The 27665-nt window shown below is 36.9% G+C and overlaps 1 protein-coding gene across 1 annotated transcript in view; it reads right to left on the bottom strand.

Annotated features, from left to right (window-relative positions):
• The window catches only part of LOC120416879 (chaoptin), a 187973-nt gene that overhangs the window by 15999 nt on the left and 144309 nt on the right, over positions 1-27665 (bottom strand). The window contains exons 3-4 of the mRNA XM_039578773.2: positions 9941-10051; positions 5882-9101 (exon numbers count right to left, since the gene is read on the bottom strand). Coding sequence (XP_039434707.1) covers positions 5882-9101; positions 9941-10051 — 3331 coding nt within the window. The remainder of the gene's footprint in view (positions 1-5881; positions 9102-9940; positions 10052-27665) is intronic.

The following is a 27665-nucleotide window of genomic DNA, read 5'->3' as shown; positions in this document are numbered from 1 at the left end:
TATGAGCCTCCTCCTTTAATTGTTTTGCCTTTTTGCGCCAGAAAACACGACGAGATGTCGGGATGTTAACATCTGTTGATGATGGTGTAATCTGAGATTTCGAGAGGAGATGGGATGTGTTCTGTTTTACTGAGGTTATTGATTATTTTGAGAAAAGAATGTTAATCTGAGACTGTTCGACCCATTTAAAGTTCAATATTACTACTTTTTGTTGTTATTAGCAATATATATGAAAAACCATTGCAAAGCCTTTACTATTGGTCCTTTTGACGTTATCAATTTGAGTTGAATAAGGTAAATCAGCTGCCATCAAAAACATAAAACATAAAACATAAAACATAAAACATAAAACATAAAACATAAAACATAAAACATAAAACATAAAACATAAAACATAAAACATAAAACATAAAACATAAAACATAAAACATAAAACATAAAACATAAAACATAAAACATAAAACATAAAACATAAAACATAAAACATAAAACATTAAACATAAAACATAAAACATAAAACATAAAACATAAAACATAAAACATAAAACATAAAACATAAAACATAAAACATAAAACATAAAACATAAAACATAAAAAATAAAACATAAAACATAAAACATAAAACATAAAACATAAAACATAAAACATAAAACATAAAACATAAAACATAAAACATAAAACATAAAACATAAAACATAAAACATAAAACATAAAACATAAAACATAAAACATAAAACATAAAACATAAAACATAAAACATAAAACATAAAACATAAAACATAAAACATAAAACATAAAACATAAAACATAAAACATAAAACATAAAACATAAAACATAAAACATAAAACATAAAACATAAAAAATAAAACATAAAACATAAAACATAAAACATAAAACATAAAACATAAAACATAAAACATAAAACATAAAACATAAAACATAAAACATAAAACATAAAACATAAAACATAAAACATAAAACATAAAACATAAAACATAAAACATAAAACATAAAAAATAAAACATAAAACATAAAACATAAAACATAAAACATAAAACATAAAACATAAAACATAAAACATAAAACATAAAACATAAAACATAAAACATAAAACATAAAACATAAAACATAAAACATAAAACATAAAACATAAAACATAAAATATAAAACATAAAACATAAAACATAAAACATCGCTTGGAGAAGGTCATTTTAGCTAGATTTCGTCATGTTTATGCGATAATTATGCAAGTTCAAGTTGCCTAGGAATTGATAATTGGGAATAGAACCTACTCCACCTGAACCAGGTTCTCAACACCATGATATTCGTCCATTGCCGGCCGATCCTATCTCCACCGCAAACCAGGGACAAGGATAGGAGATTTGGAAGACGTAATGTGTCGATGCTCGACTTTTTCAACAGGATAAGGGAAAATCTCCACGGTATTTGCAAGTAAGTTTCGCTTTGAGTTGGACAGTTTTTGGGAAGGTGAATGGTCTAAGGAGCCATCCTAGGTGAATGGTATCGACCGTTTTGCATTTTTGTTCGAAATCCTCGTGTGTTCTTATTTATAGTGGGAAAGCCAAGGGGAAAGCTTTCAATTCTTCTCATCTCCTTTTTAAAAAAATCCTTGTTTTTTCAGCGTTTTGGCTGTAGTGGCACAATAAAAGAAGAAACCCCCAATGTTTATACATATTTGGAAAGATAATTGATTTTCCTACATAGAAATGTCATGTGAATAATATTGTACCTGTGCTTCCCGTGAAATGAAAATGTAGCGTGACGGGCCAACATCATAAAACTGGACTTTTAAAAGGCACACCAATCACTACAGTTTTGCCACTTCATTTTTTTAACTTTTGCTCTTCTACACATTATCATAAATTGAATAACGAATCTTTTGCCCCTTGAACTGAACGAATTGGTTGATCTGAGTTTTTGCCAGCCATTTTTTTTGCGTGGCGGGACAACAAGCCATGCAAAGGATTGCATACCTTATTTGATCAATATTTTTGGCGTTTTAGGTTAGAAAAAGCATTTAAAGCACATAGCAATTATTGAATCATAATAAGAATGAAATCTTTCATTTAAAAAATCACATTAAAAATTGAAAAAAGTGACATTTTGGTGTAGCTTTGCTAAGAATCGGTCTATTGGATGAATTCTATAAGTAGGCCAGTCTATTTTTAGCGAGGTAGAGTAGATTTAATTTCAAATTAGTCTGCGAGTTATGCAACTAGCATTCAAACTTGTATTTTCATCAGTTTTTTGGTTTAACTATATCAGTCTAAGTCTAAGCTATCAATGCTCCACGGTCAAGTGGAAAGCATTTTGCTTGTCAATCTAAAGAACAGGGTATCGAAATTTTAAGATATTTCTATTGTTGATCTAAAGCTAGAGCTAGAGTAGAGAGTTATACCGCCCAAATTTTTTTTTCGAAAATATTTATTTTTCCCGTGTTCGGGAGGTCATTTTGAGCATTTTTTGTTCTACGAAAAACTTTACTTATCTTGTTTTATGTTTTTCTTGTTTTATTTTTAGTATTTTAATTTGAATTTATCTTGTTATGTTTATGTTTGTTTTTAAATAGTATTTGGCTTATTCTACCACCTTATATAATTTCATTTTGCCTATCTAATTTTTTCACGTTTTTACAGTCACTTTTTAAATTTTTTGCTTGTTTTTCACATTTTCTGCTATAGAATGGCACCATCATCATTTAAATTGCAAAAAATGCGTAGAGGCATAGTCTGGGACACTACAAAAATCACTGCATACACAGCAAAAAATCCGATGGTAAAATCGCATGCAAAAGCATGCACATCACCTTCGTCAAAATAAACACTTAATATTACACGCTGCATGTACAATTTTTGCAAACACAAAAAAAGTTGCAATCGACGGGATTCAAACCCAGCACCAACAGTAAGGACTGGCGCCTTAGCCCACTCGGCCGTCAGACCGATGAAAAGCTGCAAGGATAAACGCATATATGATCTTGACATTTCGGTCAAGTAGGTTTCCCATACTGATTGGCTACATATTTCAGGGTGTAAAATCACATAAAATTGCATAAAATAATGCAATATTTATTTTACACCCAGGCTTTTTACGTGCAGCGGGATTACTACTTTTTTAGCTGTGTACTTCTTTTTACTAAAAATATAGGAAATGTAAGTAAAAAACACAGCCAAAGTTGACCCCTAAAAAAATGACATTTTTAAAAACAATTGGCAAAGTCACATAAAACAAGTTAAACTTCCAACCCTGAAATTTTCTTAAATTTTAAGAGTTCTTCTTTCCAATGCTTTCATAGCAAAAAATCCGATGGTAAAATCGCATGCAAAAGCATGCACATCACCTTTGTGAGCAAAAGCATGTAATATTGTATGAGAAAACGTGTACACTTAAAGCATGTACCGAAGAAAAAAAATCAGGTCTGCTCACCCCAAAAATAGCATCAATCCGGCGAAAGTCATATTCAGGTTACCAAGTCTGCGCCCCAACCCTCTCGGCTGTCTCGCCTATATATATTGTTGGATCTTCACCGAAGTAGCTGTAGGTTCTCCATACATCGTATGCAGTTAACATAGTATACGCACAGCTGCCCATCAGTAGCCCATCAGTATGGGAAACCTACTTGACCGAAATGTCAAGCTAATATATGCGTTTATCCTTACAGATTTTCATCGGCCTGATGGCCGAGTGGGCTAAGGCGCTAGTCCTTACTGTTTGTGCTGGGTTTGAATCCCGTCGGTTGCAACTTTTTTTTTTGTGTTTGCAAAAAATGTACATGCAGTGTGTAATATTAAGTGTTTATTTGGACGAAGGTGATGTGCATGCTTTTGCATGCGATTTTACCATCGGATTTTTTGCTGTGCGACGTACGGAAAACCTACTGTTAGATTGGCATTGATCCAACCATTATCACAGCGGCGAGATAGCCGAGCAGGTTGAGGCGCGGACTTGGTAATCTGAATGTGACTCTCGCTGGATTGATGTTATTTTTGGGGTGAGTAGACTTGATTTTTTTTTCTTCGGTACATGCTTTTTGTGTACACGTTTTCTTATACAATATTACATGCTTTTGCTCACAAAGGTGATGTGCATGCGATTTTACACAGTTTTTTTTTACTGTTTTTTAGAGATCAATTTTATTTTTGGCGATTTTTTAGATCGAAGCCCGTCTAAAGGCAGGGTTAGGTTGTAGAGGGTTAATCAACATTCATATGCACAGCAAAAAATCCGATGGTAAAATCGCATGCAAAAGCATGCACATCACCTTCGTCAAAATAAACACTTAATATTACACACTGCATGTACAATTTTTCTACTCACAAAAAAAAAAGTTGCAACCGACGGGATTCAAACCCAGCACCAACAGTAAGGGCTGGCGCCTTAGCCCGCTCGGCCATCAGACCGATGAAGAATTGAAAGGATAAACGCATATATGAGCTTGACATTTCGGTCAAGTAGGTTTCCCAAACTGATGGGCTACATATTTCAGGGTGTAATATTACATAGAATTTCATAAAATAATGCATCATTTATTTTACACCCAGGCCTTTTACACGCAGCTGGATTACTAATTTATTTGCTGTGTGGTTTTCAGGAAAAACCTTCCAATTTATTAACCAAATGTTTATTCGAACCTTTGATTTCCATTTCTGTATTCAAAAGACAAATGTATAATACTTCACTTAGCTTCAAACTACCCTAGTAACAGCATCATGATAGGATTGATTGAACAATATGCAAATTGCCACCCGTAGACAGCAAAACTTGCTCCAGTCAGGCCCTATTCAGAAGACTCTCTCCCCCAAAAGCAACAATCCCAGACACGGGCCAAAAAACAAAACATCCAACTTTGTAGAGTATACATTCCAAAGTTTGCCCTCCCCCCAAAAGTCAACCCCTTCGTCGTCGTCATCGCACGAGAGAGCATCAAAATGATTTTCAAACAAAGTTTCATCTCAAAAAGTCACAAAAGGAAGGAAAATGCTATTGTTTCTTTCTAACTTGCTCTAACCCGAGAAAGAATGACAAACATTCCTTCGTCATTGTTTTGCGCCACACAGACTTAACCCCCTCACCTGGGCGTCTGGTTGTGAGCTTAGAAATCAAAAAGTGGCAAAGGTGAAACCGTTTCCGTCTGGCTCGTTCCCCAGAATGCCAATCCCTCGCCCAACTGAAAGAAGACATCCACAAGCTGAGGGGAGAGCAAAGTTTTGCACCCCAACCCGGGATTGACAGAAATTAATATTTCTGTTTCTCCTCAAATTTTGCTGAGAAGGGGAAGAACTTTGTTGTCAAAAGCTTCCGGAAAAGATGATGATACCATCAGTAGCCGGGAAAAGCTGTCAGAAATTGAAAACGAACAAGTCTGGGGCTGCCGAAAGCTGGAGTCATTTTCGCGAAATGCGCGAATTTTCAAGCAAGTAAGAGGGGAGAAGAAGGTGGCGTTAAACTTTTTATAACTTTTCAATTAGCAGTACAAACAGGTAGGTAGGTAGGCAGGCAGCAAACTTTTTGGCAATTTGCGAAACCGCCATTTGTTGAGGGAAACAAAATTATAAGAATGAGGTACACTTTTGATTTGTGGGCTTATTTATATTTGTCGGTGAAGAAAATGAAGCAGCTGCAGCACAGATGAATAAAATCTTGTTAAAAATTATAGAAAACCATAAACGGTGCATTTTATCATCGATGTTATAGAGTTTTTAATCGATTGCAATTTTAAATTCGAATCTTAAAACAAGCTTTGATTTTTTTGAAAATATTTCAGATATTTTCTCAAAAACCACATATTTTTCTAAACTCGATAAAAAAAATAACGAAAAAACTCACAGAACCTCAATAAAAAATAAATTTATAGCTCACCCTGATCATCTGCTTCATCTCGTCCTTCGGGATCAGGTTAACTTGCGCCGTCTCCCGGAGCCACCGCCGCAGCCAGTGCCCGAGCCACACCAGCCCGCAGTCGCACTGCAGCGGATTGTTGGACATGTCCAGGCCCCCGGTGACGCTCCGTGTCCCCACCGCGTCCCAGGAGCTCGCATTCGGGTAGAAGCTGTCCGGGGCTAGCGCTACCAGGAGATTGTCGGAGAGATCTATGCTCAGGCGGGGGATGTACTTGAGCGCGTAGAAGATCCCCGGGGGGAGGTCGTTCACCAGGGTGTTTCGTATCCGCAGGCGGAGGTCGTGGTTTCGAGCGAGGCCGACGAACGCTTTGTGGTGGATGGAGACGAGCCGGCGGCCGGTGATTTCGAGCAGGTTCAGCTTGGAGATGGTGTGCATTTTGGCCGTGAACAGGTTGTCCCCGATGTGGTCCTCGTAGACGGTGACGTAGAGCTCCTGGAGGCCGCGCAGTTTGGACACGAGTTCGGAGAAGTTGTGCTGCGAGTTGATGCGGAGTTTCTTGAGGTTGTGCAGCTTGATGAAGATGTCCGGGTTGGTGATTTTGATGTCCTCGATGTAGAGTTCTTCGAGGCGTCGGGTGAAGCCAAAGTCGTGGAAGGAGATCTTGCGGATGGGGTTGCGCGAGATGTCGAGGACGCGTAGGGCTTGCGGGAGGTTGCGGAGCAGGTTGGTGATGTTGTTGATTTTGTTGTCGTCGGCGTAGAACTCGCGGAGGTAGTACAGTTCTTCGAGGGACTCGACCTCCTGGATGTTGTTGTGGCTGATGTCGAGGAGGGCGAGCTGGGGAAGGACGAGGGGTGGGAGATGGTAGAGGCCGGAGTGTTGCAGGCTGAGTTCGCGTAGGCGAGGCACGTTGAGGAAGATTTCTTTGAAGTTGATGGGTTGAATGAAGGGATTGCCGCTGAGGTCGAGGATGGTGAGGTTGTTGAGATTGGCGAGGGAGTTTTCCGGGATGAGTTTGATTTGGTTGTAGGAGATGTTGAGCTCGAGCAGGAATTGGGTGCTGGTGAACATGTACGAGTCGAGGAATTCGAGCAAATTGTTGCTAAATTGGATGGAGCGCAGGGTGAAGCCGATGTCTGCGAAGGCGGTTGCTTGCCAGGCGGCGAAGAGATTGTTTGAGAGGTCCAGATATTCGATGCGGGTGTTGAGGAAAGCGTCCCGTGGCACTGCGCGGAGTCGGTTGTTGTTAAGTTTGAGCAGGCGGAGTTTTTTGAGCGGGGAAAATTGTTCAATTTGCAGTACTTCAAGCTTATTGTGGCTCAAATCGAACTCCTGGAGGTTGACCAGTCCGGCGAAGCTGCGCCGCCTTAATGAGGACACATTGTTGTGGGCAAGGTTGAGAATTTCCAGGATTTCCAAATCGCCGAAGGCATGATTGCCGAGCGTGGTGAAATTGTTCCAATTGAGGTAGAGAATACGCAACGAGTTGGCGAGCGCCCGGAAGGCGGACGTGTCGTGCAGGAAGTTATGGCTGGCGTCCAGTGAGTAGACGTACAGGAGCGAATTGACGTCCCCCTCGAAATTATCGATTGCATTGTTGCTGATGTTGAGCCTCATCGGCTTGGTGTCGTTGGACACGTGCCGAAACATTTTCAGGGAGAACGTGGCCAGCTCGTTGTGCATTAGGTCCACACTGAGTAGGGCCGGCAGGAAGCTGAAGGCCCACTCACTCACGTTCTGGATGCCGTTGAAGGACAGGTCCACGTACGTCAGGTAGGGCAGTTCGTAGAAGCTGTTTTTCTCCACGGTTTTTATTTTATTCGAGGACAAATTTATGATTTGAATCAACTCGAGATTGGCGAACGTGCCCGTGTGGAGCGTTTCAATCAGGTTGAACGATAAATCAATTTCCACCAGGTTTTTGTGGACGTCCATCCGGAACACGGACCGCGGCAGGACGGTGATGCGATTGAACGCAAAATTCACGTACGTGAGCTGGCCGAGCGTGGACAGGGCATCGTCGGGAATCACCTTCAGGTTGTTGTTGTCCAGCCCAAGCCACATCAGTTCGGTTAGGACGGCCAACGCGTCCATCGGGTACTCCTCGCGGTAAATCCCAAACGACAGCTCCAGAATCTTCAGCGTGCTGGAAATGTTATCGAACACGTTCGGATGCACGTAGTGGATGTCGTTAAAGCTCAGGCTGATCTCCTTAATCGTCTCCAGCCCATTAAACGCACCGTAATTGATGCTGGTGATTTTATTGTTCCTCAACAGCAGCGTCTGCAGATTCGCACCCCATCCGACAAAGTCGTTCTCCTCGATTTCCGCGATTTTATTGTAGCCCATGTTCAGATACGACAGCTCGGTGCAATTGGCCAGTCCCTCGACCGGAATCGCGGTAAAATTATTACCACTTAACGACAGCACCTTGAGCGTGCCCGGCAGCCGGTCTATCGATGTCAGCTCGTTCGACGTAAGGTACAAATACCGCAACCGGTTCAACGTCCCGATTGCGGCCGGTACCGACAACAGCCGGTTACGCTCCAGGTCCAAATACTCCAGCGTGTTCTCCAACGTGGCAAACGCCTCATCGTCCACACTCTCGATGAAATTAAACGCCAACACCATGTGCACCACCCCCAAATCCCGGAAGGCATCCGCCGGAATCGTCCGGATAAAGTTCTTATCAAAGTTAATTGCCTTTACGCGTACCGTCCCGTTGAACAACCCCCCGGCCGGTAACTCGTCTATCAGGTTCACACTCAGGTCCAACTTGTCAAACTTTATCCGCGACCCGGGCAAATCAACCCCCACCAGCTTCGCTATCAAGTTGTCCTTCAACGACAGTATCCTCAAATCGTGCAGATGCTCCAAAACCGCCGCCGGAAATTGGCCCAAAATGTTCTTCGACAAATCAATCGTCACCAGCGACTTCGGGAACGTGTTCGGACTAATGTGCGCTATCCGGTTCGAACTGATGTCCAACCACACCAACTTCTTCAACTTGGCGAACGCCTTGCTCTGCTGCTGCTGCTGAGTCTGTACCTGCTGCATGTTCAGCGGCTTCGCGTTGATGATCGACGAGCTGGCCTGGAACGTGGGCACCGTGTGGTTCGGGCGCTTGTCCTCGTGCAGGAAGAACGACACCTCCGATATCGAGTTGCCCGAGATGTGCAAACTTCGCAGCGAGTCCGCCAGCCCGCCCCAGTTGCCGTCCAGGTGGTTGATGTTGTTCCTGTAATGAGAAACAAGAGAGGGGACGAAATTCATTACCCGTGAAGGTGAAATTTGACTTTCAAATTTACATTTGCAGCTTACAAATTAAAATTCAAATTACTTTCGGCTGAAATTTCATATTCCCATCGAGTAGGAGAAAAAAGTTAGGAGGGGTTTCACGATATAATCCGGTTGAAACCGCCAACTTCCGTCTCAAGTTGTGGTCAAACTGGCTGGTTGTGATGAAGGGAAAGAAGTCTAAGGTTCACTTTCATTCCATATTTCTACCGGTTCGCGGGTTTTATCCCTTAATTGCGAATTTTGCTGGATTGTGAGGATTTGCGGAAGTGGCGTTGTCGTGTGTGGTTAATATGGTCAGGTCAGGTGGTTGGGGCTCTGTTTTTATAGGGTAATTTTTAATGCTTTTGTTGAAAATTGAAACAAAATTAACCATTTTCAAATCTTGGATAATAATTTTTAATTTAGGTAATAGGCATTTCCACATATTTTTTTAAAGTTTACGTCTTAGGTTTTTTGGATTGTCGAAATCCACTAATTTCAATTTATCTTTTTTTTTTCTTATTAAATCCTAGTCAAACCCCTTTTCAAACATTTCTCCCTCGTAAAATCCTTCAAATAAAACTCATATCTTTCCCATCAAATCCCACAAAAATCCTTTCATCAGCTGGTCCGGCATCAAGTTTCGACCGCACAATGCAACGGTACAATGACGGCTGATGCAGCTTTTGCCTTGCCAAACAAACAATGGGACTTGCAACCGAGCCGGCATTTGACCACTCTCTGCGGTTTAGCCCTGACCAACTACTCTTCAACTGAGGAGGGAACAGCTTTACTTACCTTTGTGCCACTAATCGGCTTAGCGTGTGGACGTTTTTGAGCGAATCCAGCGGCAGCCCTTGCAGTTGATTGTCCGAGATGTCCAGCGATACGAGCGAGTGCTGCATGAAGCTGGAGAGAGGAGGAAGAGAAGAAAGAGAGAGAAGTGGTCAGCGTTACAGAATTGAAATATTTTTTTATTTTTTATTATTTCTGAAAATCTCTCTCTTTTTTTCGTATCCAAAGCAAAACCGACAGAGAAAACACGTAAGTTTTCACGCAGTGTTGGAGTACATGATTTATTAAAATTTCATTATTGCTTACTGCTTCATGAGAACAGCAGCGATAAGTAAGATTTTTTTTTTTAATAATTAAATATTAGGTCATGATTGGAGTTTTAGATTTTTAGCGATTTTGGAACTTAAGAGTTAGAGGGTGATGAGCGGAAATTCCCGGGAAAAAAATTCCGGGAAATCGATCAATTTTAGACCTCTCGATTCCCGGGAAATTTGTTCGAGACTACATGTGTAATTTTAAACTTACCAATAACTTCAATAACTATAATTGAGAGAACCCAAAAAATTGGGGTCCACGTTTTACCTTAAAGCATGCTAAGCAATTACAACACAGAAAAGAAATCTATTGTTTTTTAAATATTATTTTAATTTATTATTTCTAAGATGAAAAGCCTTTTCCAGATAAGTATACTTTATATAAACTTTCGAGCATATCAATTGTAAATAAGTTAATATCGCTGTATCAAGATGATTTCCTTTTTTGATGTCGAAAAATAATTTTGTGTTTCGCATCAATCTCAATATTTATTTATATTTTGGAAGAAAAACAAACTTTGTCAATTTTTGTAAAGTTAAGGTGCGCCAAATGTGAACATTCGGGTGTTCCTGATTACTTTTTCTATAATGAATATTAACAACTGTTTTAAAAAAGAACAAAACAACTTTAAATTGTTGTTTTGAGTCGTTATTTATCATAGTATAAATCCAGATACTGGGAAATTATATGTTCGCAATTTTTTACTTCCCATAAATCTAATATGTTTGCGTAACAAGTTTGAGCAACTTTTTAAAAATCACTCAGTGCGAATTAAGATTTGAAAAAAATTTAAGCTACAATTTTTAGTCCCAAAAAGCTCCCAGTTTTAAAATGACCTCATGAAGCAGTTTTCAAAAAAGTTAGAATTTTTTTTAAAGGTCAGTCAAATTATAATTATGAGAAAATCTGTAATTTAAGTTTCATTTAAATTAATTACTGATACTCTAAAATTGTAATGTTTCACTCAATGAAAATGAATTCATATCGGAAAACGGACTGCTCAATCGTAATCTTTGAAAAGTTGGAATAAGTTTCAAAGTTACAAGATTTATGTGTTGTTGAATCAGAATTCAAAATTAACCTCAGATATAAAGGCATTTTTAGTAGATCACATTTCTATGGAAACTTTGAAATTTATTAATGATGCTTCAAAATTGGTTTTGGTAGTTCAAAATAGATTTTTATTAAAAAATCAATTCATAATGAATTTCATATAAACTTGAATCTTTTTATTAACCTAACCTCCAATGTTCATACATTTAATAAATCGTCAGCTGTGTACAATTTTACTTTCGAAACACACTTGTGACACGTGCTTTTCAGATTTTTGTTTACATTATTTACTATATCTTTTAACTGGTGTAACCAAATTAGTTGAAACTTGGAGCGTTTGTTAAGCGATAATTTCTCTATCATTCATAGTTTTAAAATTATTTACCAACAAACTTTAAAAATCGATTTTCTCGAAAAGTACTAAATGGTTGTTGTCACAAGATAGCACAGAACTGACGAAATGTTAATAAACTTAGTTAAGCAATTTTTTGAAATTAAACATTAAAATTCACCTTAATAATGGTCAATTTGACGTAATAAATTCAATTTTCACACTTTTAACTGAAATTTGTGTTATAAACTGTGATTACGAAAGTCACCCCGATATTTAAAATAACAATTTAAACTATTTTTTAAAGCATAATTGAACAAAAAAATAAATCGAGACAAAGCACATGTTTTAAAAATTAAAATCATCACCAATTTACGGTATACATAAAGGGTGATCCGCGACGCTTCAAACAAAAAGTTGTTTTTCCTAGCATAAATACGGCCTTAGTGATTTATTAGCCTTATTTGAGAATTTCTAATTTTCATGGAAAGCATGTATTGAACCACTCTAACGAAATTCAAAAATTGAGCCATGTTGTAGCCATAAAAAGCTATGTAAAATAATCATATAAACCCGTAGAAATCAGAAATATTACCAGCAATCGATATTTTGATAAGTTGGGTAAAATTTTAGATTAGCTTCGAATTTCTTTATGGTGGTCCAATACACTTTCCCATGAAAATAAGAGATTTCCCCTTTTGAATGCAATTATGGCTTGTACTTTTTGAGATTTTTGAGTTTCAAAATTGCATTTTTTCTGCCTTTTAATTAACTTTTGATTTTCAAAAATCTTGGGTTTTAGTGTTTCATAAGTGCTTCGAACATCGTTTTTCTCGAAAACTTATCGCTGAATTTCAAAGGTAAAAAAAGATATATGATGTAACGTAATTCAAAAAAAAATCTTTACTTTTGGACCTTTTTGGAAACTTAAATTTCAGACCACATTTCATTAGCAGGCACAAAACTATTTATTAAAGAAGGGTGAATATATTATTCGGGAAATATGACAAAAAATCAAAACTATTAGCCTTTTGATTTAAGCCAAAAATTAATGCCTTTTTGGAAAGGGACCATCCATAAACCACGAGGAGACTTTTGTGGAAATCTTAGCCCCAACTCCATTGTGGACAATTTTCTATACAAGAAAAAAAAATTGTATGGAGTGCGGTTAATCACACACATTTTAAGAGGTAAAATTACATATTTTTCCTGACGTGTACTTATTCCAAGATGTAATGTTACCATGATTTTTGTAACTGTGAAGATTAACTTTTGAAAAAGTTAACTTCCTGCTATATTTATCTGTTTATAAATTTAGAAAAATCGAATAGTTTTGAGGTTAAAAGAATTGAATAGAAGTACCTTTTTTGTTTTCAAAAAATTTCCCCTTTCTGTTGAGCGCAAAACACCAGTTAATATGGACACCAAAAGAGGAAAATATTTGATCGCATAGATATTGCAAACCCACCCACCTACACCCATCGCCGTTGGCAGGCCAACAGCCAAAAGCCGTTCCATTCCAGCAGGTTTCGTGCTCATATTTGCATGCAAAGTACGGAACAGCCTTTTTCCTTCTGACTGAACAAGGGTCTTTGCTCCGTTCCGAGTGGGAAGTTTCGGGGGTGGATCATAGTCCCCCCATCCCCTCGTTCTTTCAGAGATAGAACCGCATTTCCAGGTAAACAAAAGACAGGAAATAAATCCTAAACACCCTCCCTGAACAAATGGCAAATTTCCCGGACAGTTCTCTCCACAAGTAGCAATCCTCCAATATGCCACCCATCGTTGTTGTCCTTCCTGCACGTGGCACGTGCTTTTGAAACGGTAGCAGGATATTGGATCAGGTGGATTCAGAGGGAAGCGGAAATGAAAGAAGGACAAGACGGTGATGGAGATGGAAAGAAGTTTGGGATACTTCGATTTTATTTATTTTCTGTTGTTCGTGATTCCATTTCTATTTATTTGGCACCTTTGGAAGTTGTATAGCTTGTTTCCGGAGATGATTTATCCGTTAAAAGAAGACGTCTATTGACATTTTACCATAAGCTATTTTTTCAGATGTTAAACTTCACAAAATAATGAAGCTGATTTCATAAAATTTAAAAAGTTGCAAAACATGTTTTGCAAAAGCGAAATAAGACGCAAACAGACAGGAAAAGGTAGACGTGCCCATCAATTGGTAGACGTACTGACCAAAACAAATGGACAGCTTTTCGAAAGTAACCTGGATCTGAACAAGGCTAATTCCAAACGGATGTTTCTTGCCGTCAGGATCCATTTTCTTTCCCTTGACATGGAACAACAGTTTTTTTTTATTGGGAGAAGGGTCGTGAGAAAATCGATTTTGATGAACAAGGAAGGTTATGAATTTAATGTTTGAGAGTACAATAACTTGAAATGACATTTTGACTTTATAAAAAATAGGCAAATGTTTTTGAAATCGATAATTTCCTACAAGAATCTCACACTTGATCGAATCTGAGCGAGAACTAAACCACCTGGTGGCGAAATCCTGAAACGATGTTTTCCCCATACATTTTCGCGTTTTTTTTCCTTACAAACTTCAACGCTCAATAGCGACTCAAAAACCTTAACCAATTTGGCTCAACATTGGCAAAGATATTTTTTTGCCTAGGGAATCGAGCCAGGGTGCCTCTGAAGCCTATTTTTTACAGTCACATTTTTATTTTAAAGGCCAAAGCTTTTAAATGTTTGCATAAATCTTTTTTTTTGTCTGATTTTGCATATTTTTTTTACGATTTTGAATGAATTGAACATAAATATATGTTTTTCAATGTTTGAGTTTCTTTATACAAAAATGTATGGATATTTTGCTGCACACCTTCATTTAAAAACGGATGGGAAAGAATAGCAAGATATTTCTTCGAATATTTGAATCGGTTACCAAGATATATAACTGAACGATAGACTACGGGATTTAATTAATCTAAAGTATACGTTGAAAATGAAAATTTCAACTAAATGACTGCTTTTAAAGAACCCAAAAATATGTCAATTCAATTTTTTTGTGCAGTTATATAACTCCAAGGTTCGAAAAAAATATGGTTATTTTATACGCAAAATATTCAATAAATCTACAAATATTTTCATTGCATATTTTACGTTAAAAAATCACGTTGAATTTTTATCAATGGAAATTTCACGAATCAATTAAGGAAATTTAATCTTATTGACGATATAGAAATTAAAAATACCGATTCATTTGCTTTAATATCTACAAAACTAAAACATCCAAACTGATCAATAATCGGCCTGTTTTACTTACTCAAATATTTGAGAAAAATTTCCTAATGAAAACAAATCGTACTCGTAAGTTTAAACATTTTGCAGTCGTATTTTTTTTCAGTACTGAAAAAAATCATGTTGACGAACAAAATTAATGTTTCAGGGTTAACAGATTGTTTGTTTTGCTTTTTATATGTGAATAAAAAGATTTTGGACAAATTTCAGCAATCTAAAGTAATAAAATGGCTTAATAAGGAAATCCAAATTTGTGCAACTTAAATGAAAAATAACTAAACAAATATGATATTCTACAATTCTATAATTGCGTGTGACAATTTAAATAAAATCAACATTAAAAGTTCAAAGCCAAGAGCAAATTTCACGTATTTTGCGATATCGCGAAAATCACTAGCCCTAGTTGTTAAATATACGCCCACCAAAAAACATCATAATTCAACATAAAAATTCTGTAAAAATAACTAATCAAACTAAAATTTGGCTAAAACTGAAATTCCCGGAAAAAATAAAAACGACGCAAGAGTCATTTGCGAACAAATTCGTTTTTATAAAAAAAATTAAAACTGCTTATGAAAAAAAATCAAAAACGCTTCCGATTTTTGATTTACACGGTTTCCAGATGATTAATAATAAAATGTATTGAAAATTCTCACAAATTCAAACAAATTGTAAAAAATTTCATTAAATAAAAACCATTTCCCCAAAAATCCCAATAAATCCAACAAATTTCCAAATTTCGGAATTGCAATTAATTACAACTTATTTAAACAAATTCACATAATAAAACAAGATAATCGAACACAAGGTTCCATAAATTTAAGCCAAAATTCACAAAAAAAAACAATTACATTTTCTTTTGAATTCCCACAAATAAGGCAAAAAAAACAAACTATTTCTAAAATGCTTACATTTTTAATCACTATGTTTATTTTAAATTTCTACAAAATACAACAAATTCTTAAAAAAATCATAGTAAACATTCCCGAAATTCTTTTAATTTACACACATATTTCCACATATTCTTAATAAATCTAACGAATTTCCCAGAAAAAAAAACCATAAAATTCACGCACAAGCTCCCGAAATCCACACAAAAATTTCCAAAAATATTGGCAAAATGGAATCATCAATAATCCACAAATCGCCTCAAACTTTCAATCAAATTTTTGCAATTAAAAGAATCTAGAAAATTGATATGGATTTTGCCTTAGGTCGTATGTTATTTATTGATGATTTATACAAATCATAAATCGTTTTTTTAATCAAATGACCGATTCTTCGGCTCCTTTTCAAAAAAATCTCAAGTTTTTTTCAGCATCTTGGCTATAGTGGCTAAATGAAAGAAAAAACCCCGCAATGTTATTACATATTTGGAAAGATAATTGATTTTCCTACAAAGAAATATCCTGTAGAATGAACCATATAGTACCTGTGCTTCCACTGAAATAAAAATGTAGCGTGACGGGACAACATCGTAAAACTGGACTTTCAAAAGGCACACTACAAAAATCGCTACAGTTTTGCCAGTTTGATTTTCAAAAACTTTTGCTCTTCTACACATTATCACAAATTAAAAAACGAATCTTTTGCTCCTTGAACTGAACGGATTGGTTGAAATTTGAGTTTTTACCAGCCATTTCTTTTCGTGACGGGACAACGAAAGGAGCAGAATTATGAAAAAACTCCTTTCCCATTCAATGGCTTGCAGACCATATTTGGTCAATATTTTTGGCTTTTGAGGTAAGAAAACGCATTTAAAGCACATTGAAATTATTGAATCATAATAAAAATGAAATCTTTCATATAAAAAATCACATTGAAAATTGAAAAATGTAACATTTTGGTGTAGCTTCGCTAAGAATCGGTCAAATGATTTTTTTGCGGTAAAATTTAGTTTTTTTTTAAATGAAAATCTAAAATTTTAGCTCTTGTTTCACAACACCACAAGTGCATAATTTTGTAATATCCCAAAATGTCCAAAACTTTTGAGAACACAACTCTTAGTGTTTAAAAGTTAATAAAAATAGTAGTTTATGCAACAAGTTGCAAAAAGAGGATTTTTTCAGCACGAGTCGTACATTTATCCAACGAGGTTCACCGAGTTGGATAAATACGACGAGTGCTGAAAAAATCAAGTTTTGCAACGAGTTCCATACAACATTTTTTGCAATTTCGAAAAACACCCATTGAGTGAAATTTTAAGTCGAATTTTCATGTATTTTGTCAATAAATCGTTTAAATCAAAAAAATGTTGAAAAGTGTTACTTTTCGAAACAAGTGCTGAAAAGTTCAACTTTTCAGCAACCATTTCAGTGCTGAAAAGTAGAACTTTTCAGCATTTATTTTGAAAAGTGTTGCTATTCGATTCTGTTATTTTTGGTACAGAAAAGTAGGCTATTTCGTCGTTCAAGAATGACAGGAAAAGTAAGTAGTTTCACGACGGAATTGCAAAAATGATGTTTTTTAGTTTAGGGTGTTATAGAATCCAACAAAATTTTCCTTCTCAAAATACAGATTTTTGAATATATACTATCTATTTGTGTCGACAGCTACCAAAATTGTAGGGAGACTTGTAGGTACAAACCAATGATGCAAAATGTCTTTTTTGGCCATAGGGAAGAATTTATTTCAGGGTTTCGAGTAAAAAGTCTACGAGAAAATTCTGCTCCATCTGGAATTTATCTCTACACCTATGTCGTCTCAATTCTTAAAAAAAAAGCCGAACAAACAGCACTGTAAAAGTGCAATATTTCACAAACTGTTACAACCACTTTAGCGAGAGCCAACAAATAAATGCACTTCTTCTCTGCCGTACGAGAGATGCCGAGTACGATTGTTGCAAAAGTCAATAAACCAGCAGAAAGGCAAATTTGTTTTTTCTTCTCCCCCGACCGGGCCAAAACTTGCTGATTGTGCAGCAAATTGGACCTCCTCCATGTAGAAGGGGAGACCGGAGGAGGGGCTAGTTTGGCCATTTGTTCCTCGGTCAATTGATTCTAAGACTTTTAGATTAGCTTTATGACATGTCGATGGTATGAGTAGATGTGAGTGTGTGTGAGAGAGCGTTTTTGAGGAAAACTTGTTCGACCAAACCATCATCGTCCGGATGGAATTGCTATTTTATGTGTGCATTGGGACCACCCCCTTCTTCCGAAAAAAATAACCATTCTACTTAAGGAGCGAGGAGAGCTTTATGAACCAGAGAAAGAGCTTCTAAATATCGTCAGAACAACAAGGAACAATAAAGATAGAATAAAATATTGTCCACATTATTTAAAATTTGTTGAATCAGCAGCACAAATCATATATGTTGCTGGTTGAATTCGTTGTCCAGTTTTTTCATAAAGATGGATTAAATCTCCTTTTCAACCAATTTACATTCTAATCCAACTATTTCCAACACCCTTATTTCATTTCCCATTGGCAAACACTTCCAGCCCAGATGGTTCCCTTTTTTCACCACAAAACCACAACTATACTGTGCCACATCCGGTGACACTACCAAAACGTCATCAAAACCGAATTTTCCCTCCCATTTACCTTAGCTGTGTGTGGGTGTGTGCGTTCACCAGCTGGCACCATGAGAGCGCCATCCCGCCACCATATTGCATAATTTTTCACTTCTTACGAACTTGTGAGAATGTCGAAGCAAGCAGTCGAAAATTTTCCCTTGCGGAATAAACTTTTCAAATTCTCTCTCCCGCCCCTCTGCTAACTCCGGAAGTTCATAATCTTTCACCCGCTTGGAAAAGTGCACTTTAGTGTGCATATGTGTGGAGAACAAGCGCACACACCCAGGCTTCTTTGCCTAATCCCGGGTGGGAGGTTAGGTTGCATGCAGTTTGCTTTTGCTATGATTTCAACCCCAATCTAGGGCGGTGGTTAGGTTCGGGAGGTTTTGCAGTTCGATTCAAGTCGCAAGCTGGATTGAACTGGGCTCAGATTTCCCAAAAGTGGGGTTTTGACACTTGAAAAATATTCATTTTTTGTTTTTTAGTTGAATATTTCTTTTTAAGATTATTTTAAGATTCGAAAACAAATGGCATAATTTATAATTAAACACATACAAAAAGTAGAATTTCGATTGGACAAAGTTTTCACTGTGCAGATTTTTCTCCTTTTATCGAAGCAGAGGTTTCTTGTTGTAGGGTGAGCAACAAAGTTCGCAGTATTTGGAGATACACGTATACAATAGCCCTAGTATCTCTAGTTGCATTTGGTGGAATTCGTTTGCATTCTGTGAACACTTCTGTCGATATCATCCTACTCTACAGAGAGAGTTGCACTATGGTTTCATTGCAATTTTAGCTTTTATGAACTTAAAAAATCTGTGTAAGTAGCTTAGAAATTAATGACAGCTTTTTCAAAAAAAATTCTTCTTTCCAGTGATCTGTTAGGATGTCTAGATGATTCTAGAACTTTGCAGAACTCAATTTGATCAAATCTGTATATTTTGCGATCAAAAACATCGTTCCAACTTTTGTTTTCGCGTGTAAAAAAATCCGCCAAAAATTCAACGGGGGCCGTCGTTTAAAAAAAGTTGTACAGATTTGTTCAAATCAAGTTCTGCAAAATTTTAGGATCATCTAGACATTCTTACAAATCATTGGAAACAAGAATCGTCCCGATTGATTGAGTAATGCCCGAGAACCAGCGAGTTGAAGTTACCGTTCCAACTTTTTTGGGAGGCTTGGGCGTCCGTGTAAGTTGGACATGCGTTGGGCGTTCCAGTTTATCAGCAATTTCCCACCAAAAAATACTCATGATTCGAAAAAAAAGTTGTCCGATCGTTCTCAAGATTGGACTGAGGGTTTATTGGCCGGAATAATTAGACCCGTTTTTTTGTTTGTCCCTTAGGGTGACCTACTCCGTATTAGGGTGGTCCGAAAAATTGCCATTTTCGACGATTTTCGTCCAAATCATAACTCCACGCCATTTCAACCGATTTTAGCTGTCTTATTCGCAAGTTTTGAGAACGATTGGACATTATTTTTTTTCGAATCATGCTGTTTTCGTGGGGAATTGCTGTCTTAAGATAATACTTTAAAATCCTTGTAGACATCAAGAGGCCTGGAAGCAAATTCTCAAAGATAATTTTAGGTAAAAATGTTGCTAGATATAGATGTCTGTTCTAAGCGTTTCCAACAATAACGATAAGTTTTATATTGTAAAAAGCAAAGCAATCCACTTTAACGACCCCGGGTCTTTTGTGGTCTCTGTTGCAAGTTTCTTCTCATTTCTAGGCGTCCGAAGGTTATGTGTGGTGAGTCACCCGAAACCTCTTTTACACAAATGGATCGACGTTTTACTTCCCCATCCGATAGAAGGCCAGGAGGATAAGGCGAGAATCGAACCCGCGTCCCATAGCAACTTAGGGATCGGCAGCCGAAGCTGCTAACCACCGCGCCACGAGGCCCTACAAGTTAGATATCGTATGAGCATGAAAAACAGCTTTTCTTTATTTTTGGCAAAATCGAGATTTTCACTCTACAATGTCATGCTGAAGGATGGTAAAATAGTGTAAAGACGGTATTCAAATCGACACACAATCGATTTTGAAACTTGGCTTTCAATCGTTGAAAAGTAAATCTGATTGTTTTATTTTAAATTCTTTTATTTTATTTATTTACAAACGACATTTCCGCAGAGCAATCAAATAAAAAAGGTGTCGTTTGAATACTGGAACTGGTGTTATTTTAATAGTTTTTTAAATAAAATATCAATAAAACAGCAGTCCATCGTTTTTTTAAATTTGAGTGCTAATTTAAAAATTATAAAAAGCCGTACGTTCTTTTTGCTTTAAAATGCTTCATAACGATCGATTAAAAATGTATGGAATTCTGAAAAATTGCATTTTTTTCGAATTTTGGCATGAGAGTTCCTTTAAATTCTTTCAAAAGTAACATTTGCGGAAAGATCGCACGATTTTCTCCATGATTTCTTCTATAAAGTAAAATGGGACGTTTTAGTTATTTATGGTTTAATTCGAATTATTGCAAGCTAGTGCTAAGGCCGTTGCAAATATTTTTCAAAGATTATGTCAGCCCCCCCCCCCCCTTTCAAAATCGTCGAAAAAACAGGGGCAATTTTTTTTTTATTTCAAAATTATAATAAAGATATATGTCTAATTGGCTGAACGCAATTTTCAATGCATTTTTGTGCATTTAAATTCATATTAGGCATGATTTGAATCGATTGAAAATATTTTGAACTTTTGTAAAATTCTGATGTACAGTACCGCAAAACGTTTTATTTTCGACAACAAATCGTCAATACTATTTTGGAAACTAATGATTGCAAAACATTTCGACAGATTAAGCATTTTAAAACACTTTTTTCATTGAAATGTTGAAATCAAGGCTTGTTATTTCAATTTTGATGTTTTTAATTTAAATTATTGAAGCAAATTAAAATAATACAAAAATGAGCCCGGTCCACCTCAAAGTCAAAGAAGAGAACATGTAAAATCACATGATTTTTGCAAAATTCGGCCTGTTCAAGGTAAAATCGTCAACTGATTGATTTTCTTCAAAAAGTTCGGGAGCGATTTTCTTTTACGTAATTCACCTCCTCTCTCTTTCGCTGGTGAAGAATGTTCTCAAGCAAAAATTATTTTTTATTCCATCCCTGACCTCGACTAAGATTCCGGCTTCTGAAGATTCAGCGACAAAAAATTTTCTCCGACTTTTCATAATTTATTGAAACCGAATCATGTCCTAAAAAAACTCGACTCTATCGATTTCTGCTCAGAATCCAACTCACTAGCCCTAGAATGTACCAATCATTTGCAAATTAAAACGTTATATGTTAAAATTTTTAAGAATAATACTGGAAAAAAAAATCTGTGGCCTCTGAAATTTACTGCATTTAATTTAAAAAAAAAATTGATCACACAGCCTAAACTTGAGATTTTTTGTCGCGTGGTGATGAGACCCATTTTTTTAAGAGATAAGTTCACCGAGCACCATTTAGCGTGAAGGACTTTCCTCGAAAGCTAGATTTGTCTTAGTTAAGGACTGGGTTGGCAAAAACCTTTTCCAAAAAATAAAATTTTTCTTTGAATAAGAGAAACTTTTTTAACAAAATAAACGAACTGTACGACTCATCGTAAAAATATTCCAACGATAAACTTGAAGCAGTATTGGAAATCTCGCGCTCCCGCGAGAAAAAAATCTTCGAGAGCAACTCGCCGATTGCACGTGCTCTTCTCCGCTCTCAGCAACGCTCGCTAACGATTTAGCTCACGAACCAGAATTGAAGAAGAGAAGAGCGGGTAGGAAGAGCGCAAGCGAGGAGAGGAAAGTACTAGTTCTCTTTTTCGCTCGCGAGTGAGTAATGCTTTCGTTCTCCTCGCTCGAATTCCATCACTGACTTGAAGGAAGTTCTGGAACTGATTTCTTCATATCTTATTCTCGATTTCATTGGTAAGTTTTCAAACGAGCACTTACAATGAACTCAAATTGATGAGCGATGAACTCAAATGCATGGAAAATGACACAAACAGGAATCAGGGAGTAGGAAGTAGGACGCGAATGTCAAGAAAATGAAGGAATTCGATGATAAATGGGAGAGAATTGAGCGAAAAGAGACCGGAAATGGTAATTTTTCTCTCAATTCTCATTCGTTTTACACAGACGATGAACGTTTTGACCGAACGATGAACATTTTGCTTCGTGCGTGTTTGAAAACCTACCAATGAAATCGAGAAGATGATAGTGATAGTGTGGCTTTTTAAATTCCATTACAAAAAATCAAATTATTCGCTCTACAGTATTGCCTCAAAGTAATTTGTATATTTGTATTTTCGTCACATTTCGTCTAACAAATATTCGGTATTAATTAACATGAGTCATTTAATTTGACCATCTGTCAACACTATCATAAGATATGAAGAAATTAATGGAATCTAAAAAGAGGTTTGTTATTGCCTCAACAATCAAACCTTCGGACACCTAGTCTCGAGTAGGAATCTCGCAATCGAGAACGCCAAGGCAATACTGTAGAGCGAATAATTTGATTTTTTTTAATGTAACTTAAAAGCCAAATATTGATTTTTATTTACCAAACATTAGTTCCAGATCTTTTTTCAAGTCAGTAATGGAATTCATGCGAGAAGAACGCATTCGCGAGCGAGAAAGAGAGCTTGTTGTACTTTTCTCTCCGCGCTTGCCCTCTTCCTTTCCAATCTTCTCTTCTTCAATTCTGGCTCGTGAGCTAGAACGTTCGCGAGCGTTACTGAGAGTGGAGGAGAGCACAGGCAATCGGCAAGTTGCTCCCGTCAGCTCGCGTCTCATCATCTCGTGGCAAGAACTTGAGAGAGAGATTATTTTCTCGTGGGAGCGCGAGCTTTCCAACACTGCTTTAAGTTTATCGTTGGAATACTTTTCCGATAAGTTGTACAGGTTGTTCAATTCGTTAAAAAAAATAATTTCCCATTCAATTTTAAAACTATTTTTGAACCGATCAATCTTAAATTTGTCAATTATTACTTTAAATTCATTGTATTCGCATTTTTTTTTTTAATAAATATTGATTTTCTCTACAGGCAAATGGACAAAATTTCGAAATTTCGATTCGATTAATTCCACTGTGAACAAACCCACTAGTGTCCGGGAAATTGGTGAAAATCCGTGGTTTTTGCTTGGTATTCACATAATAGAATTCAATGAACCGAAAGAAAGCTTCCAATTGCGTGTGTGCATGCGGTTTGACGATTCCAGTGGTGAGAAGTAGTCTCACTCTCTCTCCAACAGACAGACCGTTTCAAACGAACTTGGATCGCCTCTTTCTGGCCAACCAAAGTTCAAATAAATTCCTCCTGTGCCGGCGGCCGTGTCCAATGAAAAAGTTTTCATCCGACTTTTCTCCCTCCTACAATCACTTCCACGACAATAAACATCGAGAGTTCACTGGCTTGCTTGCACCGATCGACGGGGGCACGGCACGGCACAATTTAATTGCGATAATTAATTAAAAAGCTCTCGCAAGTCCCGAGGGGCGTGTGCGCTTTGGCTCGACTTTGGCAGGAATTTGAAGGGTGCTTTCCGTTGAGAAAATCGCAGAAAGCTTCTGCTGGTGGAGTGGTGGCATTGGATTTCGCAATTCAGCGCGTCGGAATGCAGCTTTCGAAAGCGAAAATTCTTAAATTGTTTCGCCATCTTTTGCTGTGGGAGTCAGATAGAAAACCAATTGCAGTTTTTTGAGAATCATGCATGAAATTTTAAATAAAGTTTTATTTCAGCTCAATGTTTTGAACAAATAACTTCAGTACCGATAAACAACACACATCAGCCCCTGTCCTGTACCAAACACGAAGCAAATCTGGATATTGAACATCTTTATTGCTTTACAATTGAAAAGCAACTTTGGATTGCCTAGCCCGGACTACACGATAAGATTTATGCCTTTTCTTTCGGATGGCCTCCCTTTTCGAAGCTTTTCCACCCATTTCTTTTTTTCTGCTCTCACTCCAATGGAGACGACATACACTTTTAAAATAGTGCACACAGTCGCTTTCCAAGAAATTGTACACAATCGGAAACATGGAATCAGGCCAAGAAGCGGAGTTCCTCCTGCTCCTCACAATAGAGTTACGATTGTGGGCGCGAAAGCCTTCGCCGCCAACGATTTTTTTTTTTGCTGGTCACTTGGTAGTTCTACACTAGCTCGGGAACTAAGTTAGTGGAACAGAGTTTGGGGAGGGTAGTGAAAAATAAATTGAAAGTTGAACAAAACCAGTGTCAGAGTGAGAGGAGACACTGGAAAAGTTCACTTTTTTGTGTAACAGATTTTGGCAATAATTTCTCTTATTAAATTACGAAAATTGCGAAGTAGCATAGTTCAATGTGCAAAACTTATTTTTTTTAAACTACATGAAATATCTTTACACAAAAAAAAAAACCAAATCCAAAGACTCCCACTAGGTGAATAGATTCGATATCTGGGCGCATCTCCTTCCAAGACGTGCGCCCCCACCGGTGTAGGATGGAAGGAAAAGTGCACTTTTCCAAGCCATCCCGGGAAAATTGATGGGAGAAGTTTGTCTATGGTTTGCGCTGCATTAGCTCTGATTTTGCGGTATTTTGTTGGCTCCGTCGCTCCGGAACGGATTCAAATAAATTAGATCGCCTTGTTCTGGGACGTCCTACCACCCCCTGCTCTCCCACTCTTTGTGAGACTGGCAATCAACGGTGATGGATTTTTGCCCATTTTCAGGATTTGTGTGGCGTCCTTTTGTTGTATTTCGGGGTTGAAAGAGGGGAGGAGATGGGTATTTGGGGAAACAAAATGAGGCTGAGGCTTTGCCAGGGGGAGAAAATAATCACCTGATTACAGTGTCGTAATTGGGGTGCAAATTGGAGTTACTGCAGTGAATTTTAATTACTCGATGACGCTCGATCGATAAACTTATTTTGGCCTCAACGCTTCAAATACTTGGAAACAGATTAAAGCATTGGATTTAAGCAAATTAGAGCAAGCCTTCTAAAAGGTATGGATCATAAAATATAATCCGCTTACCTTTCAAGTCTGTCCAGAAATAAATTTCACCACAAGGGTATGATAAAAAATTTGTATATTGTAAATTGTGTACATTGACCATTTTTGGAAGTGGAAATAGTGCCAAGATAACGTCGTAGGGCAACATTGGCCTGAGATTGGGTAAAAGTGATTTTTTACGAATTTTGCCTGTTCTTCTCAATGAAACTTTATTCTGTTTAAAGTGTTTTGTAGGGGGCAACTTAAGAAAACAACATGCAGAAAAAATCACGTTCCCAGTACAAATCCTGTCATTTTGGAAGCTGTCTTACCTGTTTAAAAAAAATCTCCCCTTTCAATATTTTGGCATGTCAATACGATTCCCTAGAACAAGTAACACAATCGAATGACTTGTTTTGACTCTAGCATTGTGTTTGAGCATCATTTTAGTTTCATTTGACCCAATGACATCTCCTTTAAGAGGTGAGCTTGGGTCAATCTTCAAACGATTGGCTTCTAAGGTAAAGTTTATCAAATTCCACCATATATTAAGAAAAAAAAATGGTGAAATATCTTGGAACAATGCAACCTTAAAAGTTTTTCGACATCATTTAGGTTGTTTTTGTTTTTTTAGAAATTATGAGAGGTGTGTCGTTTTATGTTCTATGTCACCCCCACTGACGGTACCTTTTAGAGGTTTGTGAATGGTTTATACTGATATAAGTGAAAAGAAATTACTCAAAGGACCTTTCAACATAGTTTCCATGAAATTTGTTCACTTTTATAAAAAAGTCACCTAACAAGAAAAGTTGAATAAAAATTCTATTATTACAAATTGACATCACAATAGTAGCAAATTCGACCAGGGTAATTCTCTACCAACTCACACGAAATCGAGAAAAGTTGCCCCGACCCCTCTTCGATTTGCGTGAAACTTTGTCCTAAGGGTAAACTTTTGTCCCTGATCACGAATCCGAGGTCCGTTTTTTGATATCTCGTGACGGAGGAGCGGTACGACCCCTTTAATTTTTGAGCATGTGAAAAAAGAGGCGTTTTTCAATAATTTGCAGCCTGAAACGGTGATGAGATAGACATTTGGTGTCAAAGGGACTTTTATGTAAAATTAGACGCCCGATTTGATGGCGTACTCAGAATACCAAAAAAACTTATATTTCATCGAAAAAAAAACACAACAAATTTTAAAAACTCTGCCATTTTCCGCTACTCAGCTGTAATTTTTTTTTGGAACATGTCATTTTAAGGGAAATTTAATGTACTTTTCAAATCTACATTGACCCAGAAGGGTCATTTTTTCGTTTAGAACAAAATTTTTCATTTTAAAATTTCGTGTTTTTTTTAACCCTGCCAACTTTTTAGAGTGTTGTAATGTTCTACAAAGTTGTAGAGCAGACAATTACAAAAAAATTATGAACATCAAGAGTTATCGCAATTTCACGAAAAAAAGTGTTGAAAAAGTTGGTCGTCATCGATCATGGCCGTTTATTGTTACACACGACAGACACGGGCGACGAAACAAAGAGAAACGCAAAAGAAACTTTTTAAAAACTTTTTTTCGTAAAATCGCGATAACTCGTGATGTTTATGAGCAAACCCCTTATGTTTATATATCAACATTTTTAAAATTGTCTGTTCTACAACTTTGTAGAACTTTATTGCACTCTAAAAAATAACCCTGCAAAGTTAGAAAAAACACGAAATCTTAAAATGAAAAATTTGTTCTAAATGAAAAAATGACCCTTTTGGGTCAATGTAGATTCGAAAAGTACATTAAATTTCCCTAAAAATGACATGCTTCAAAAAATATTACAGTCAAGTAACGGAAAATGGCAGAGTTTTTAAAACTTTTTTATTGTTTTTTTTTGGATGAAAAAAACGTTTCTTTTTCGGAATTCTGAGTACGTCATCAAATCGGGCGTCTAATTTTACATAAAAGTCCCTTTGACACTAAATTTCTATCTCATCACCGTTTCAGGCTGCAAATTATTGAAAAACACGTCTTTTTTCGCATGTTCAAAAATGGAAGGGGTCGTACCGCCCCTCCGTCACGAAATATCAAAAAACGGACCTCGGATTCGTGATCAGGGACAAAAGTTACCCCTTAGGACAAAGTTTCACGCAAATCGAAGAGGGGTCGGGGCAACTGCTGTGTGAGTTAGCGGAGAATTACCCACTAACGTTGCATTGAACGTGATTTGTAAAGCTCGTCTCATCGAATCTCATGCATTTGGTTTTTTTTTTTTTTTTTTGATAATTCAGTAAAAAGATGGT

This window comes from Culex pipiens, chromosome 2, assembly GCF_016801865.2.
Source record: "Culex pipiens pallens isolate TS chromosome 2, TS_CPP_V2, whole genome shotgun sequence".
NCBI classification, from domain to species: Eukaryota; Metazoa; Arthropoda; class Insecta; order Diptera; family Culicidae; genus Culex; species Culex pipiens.
Note: the sequence above shows the minus strand (reverse complement) of the source record. Positions and strands in the feature narration are given on the sequence as shown.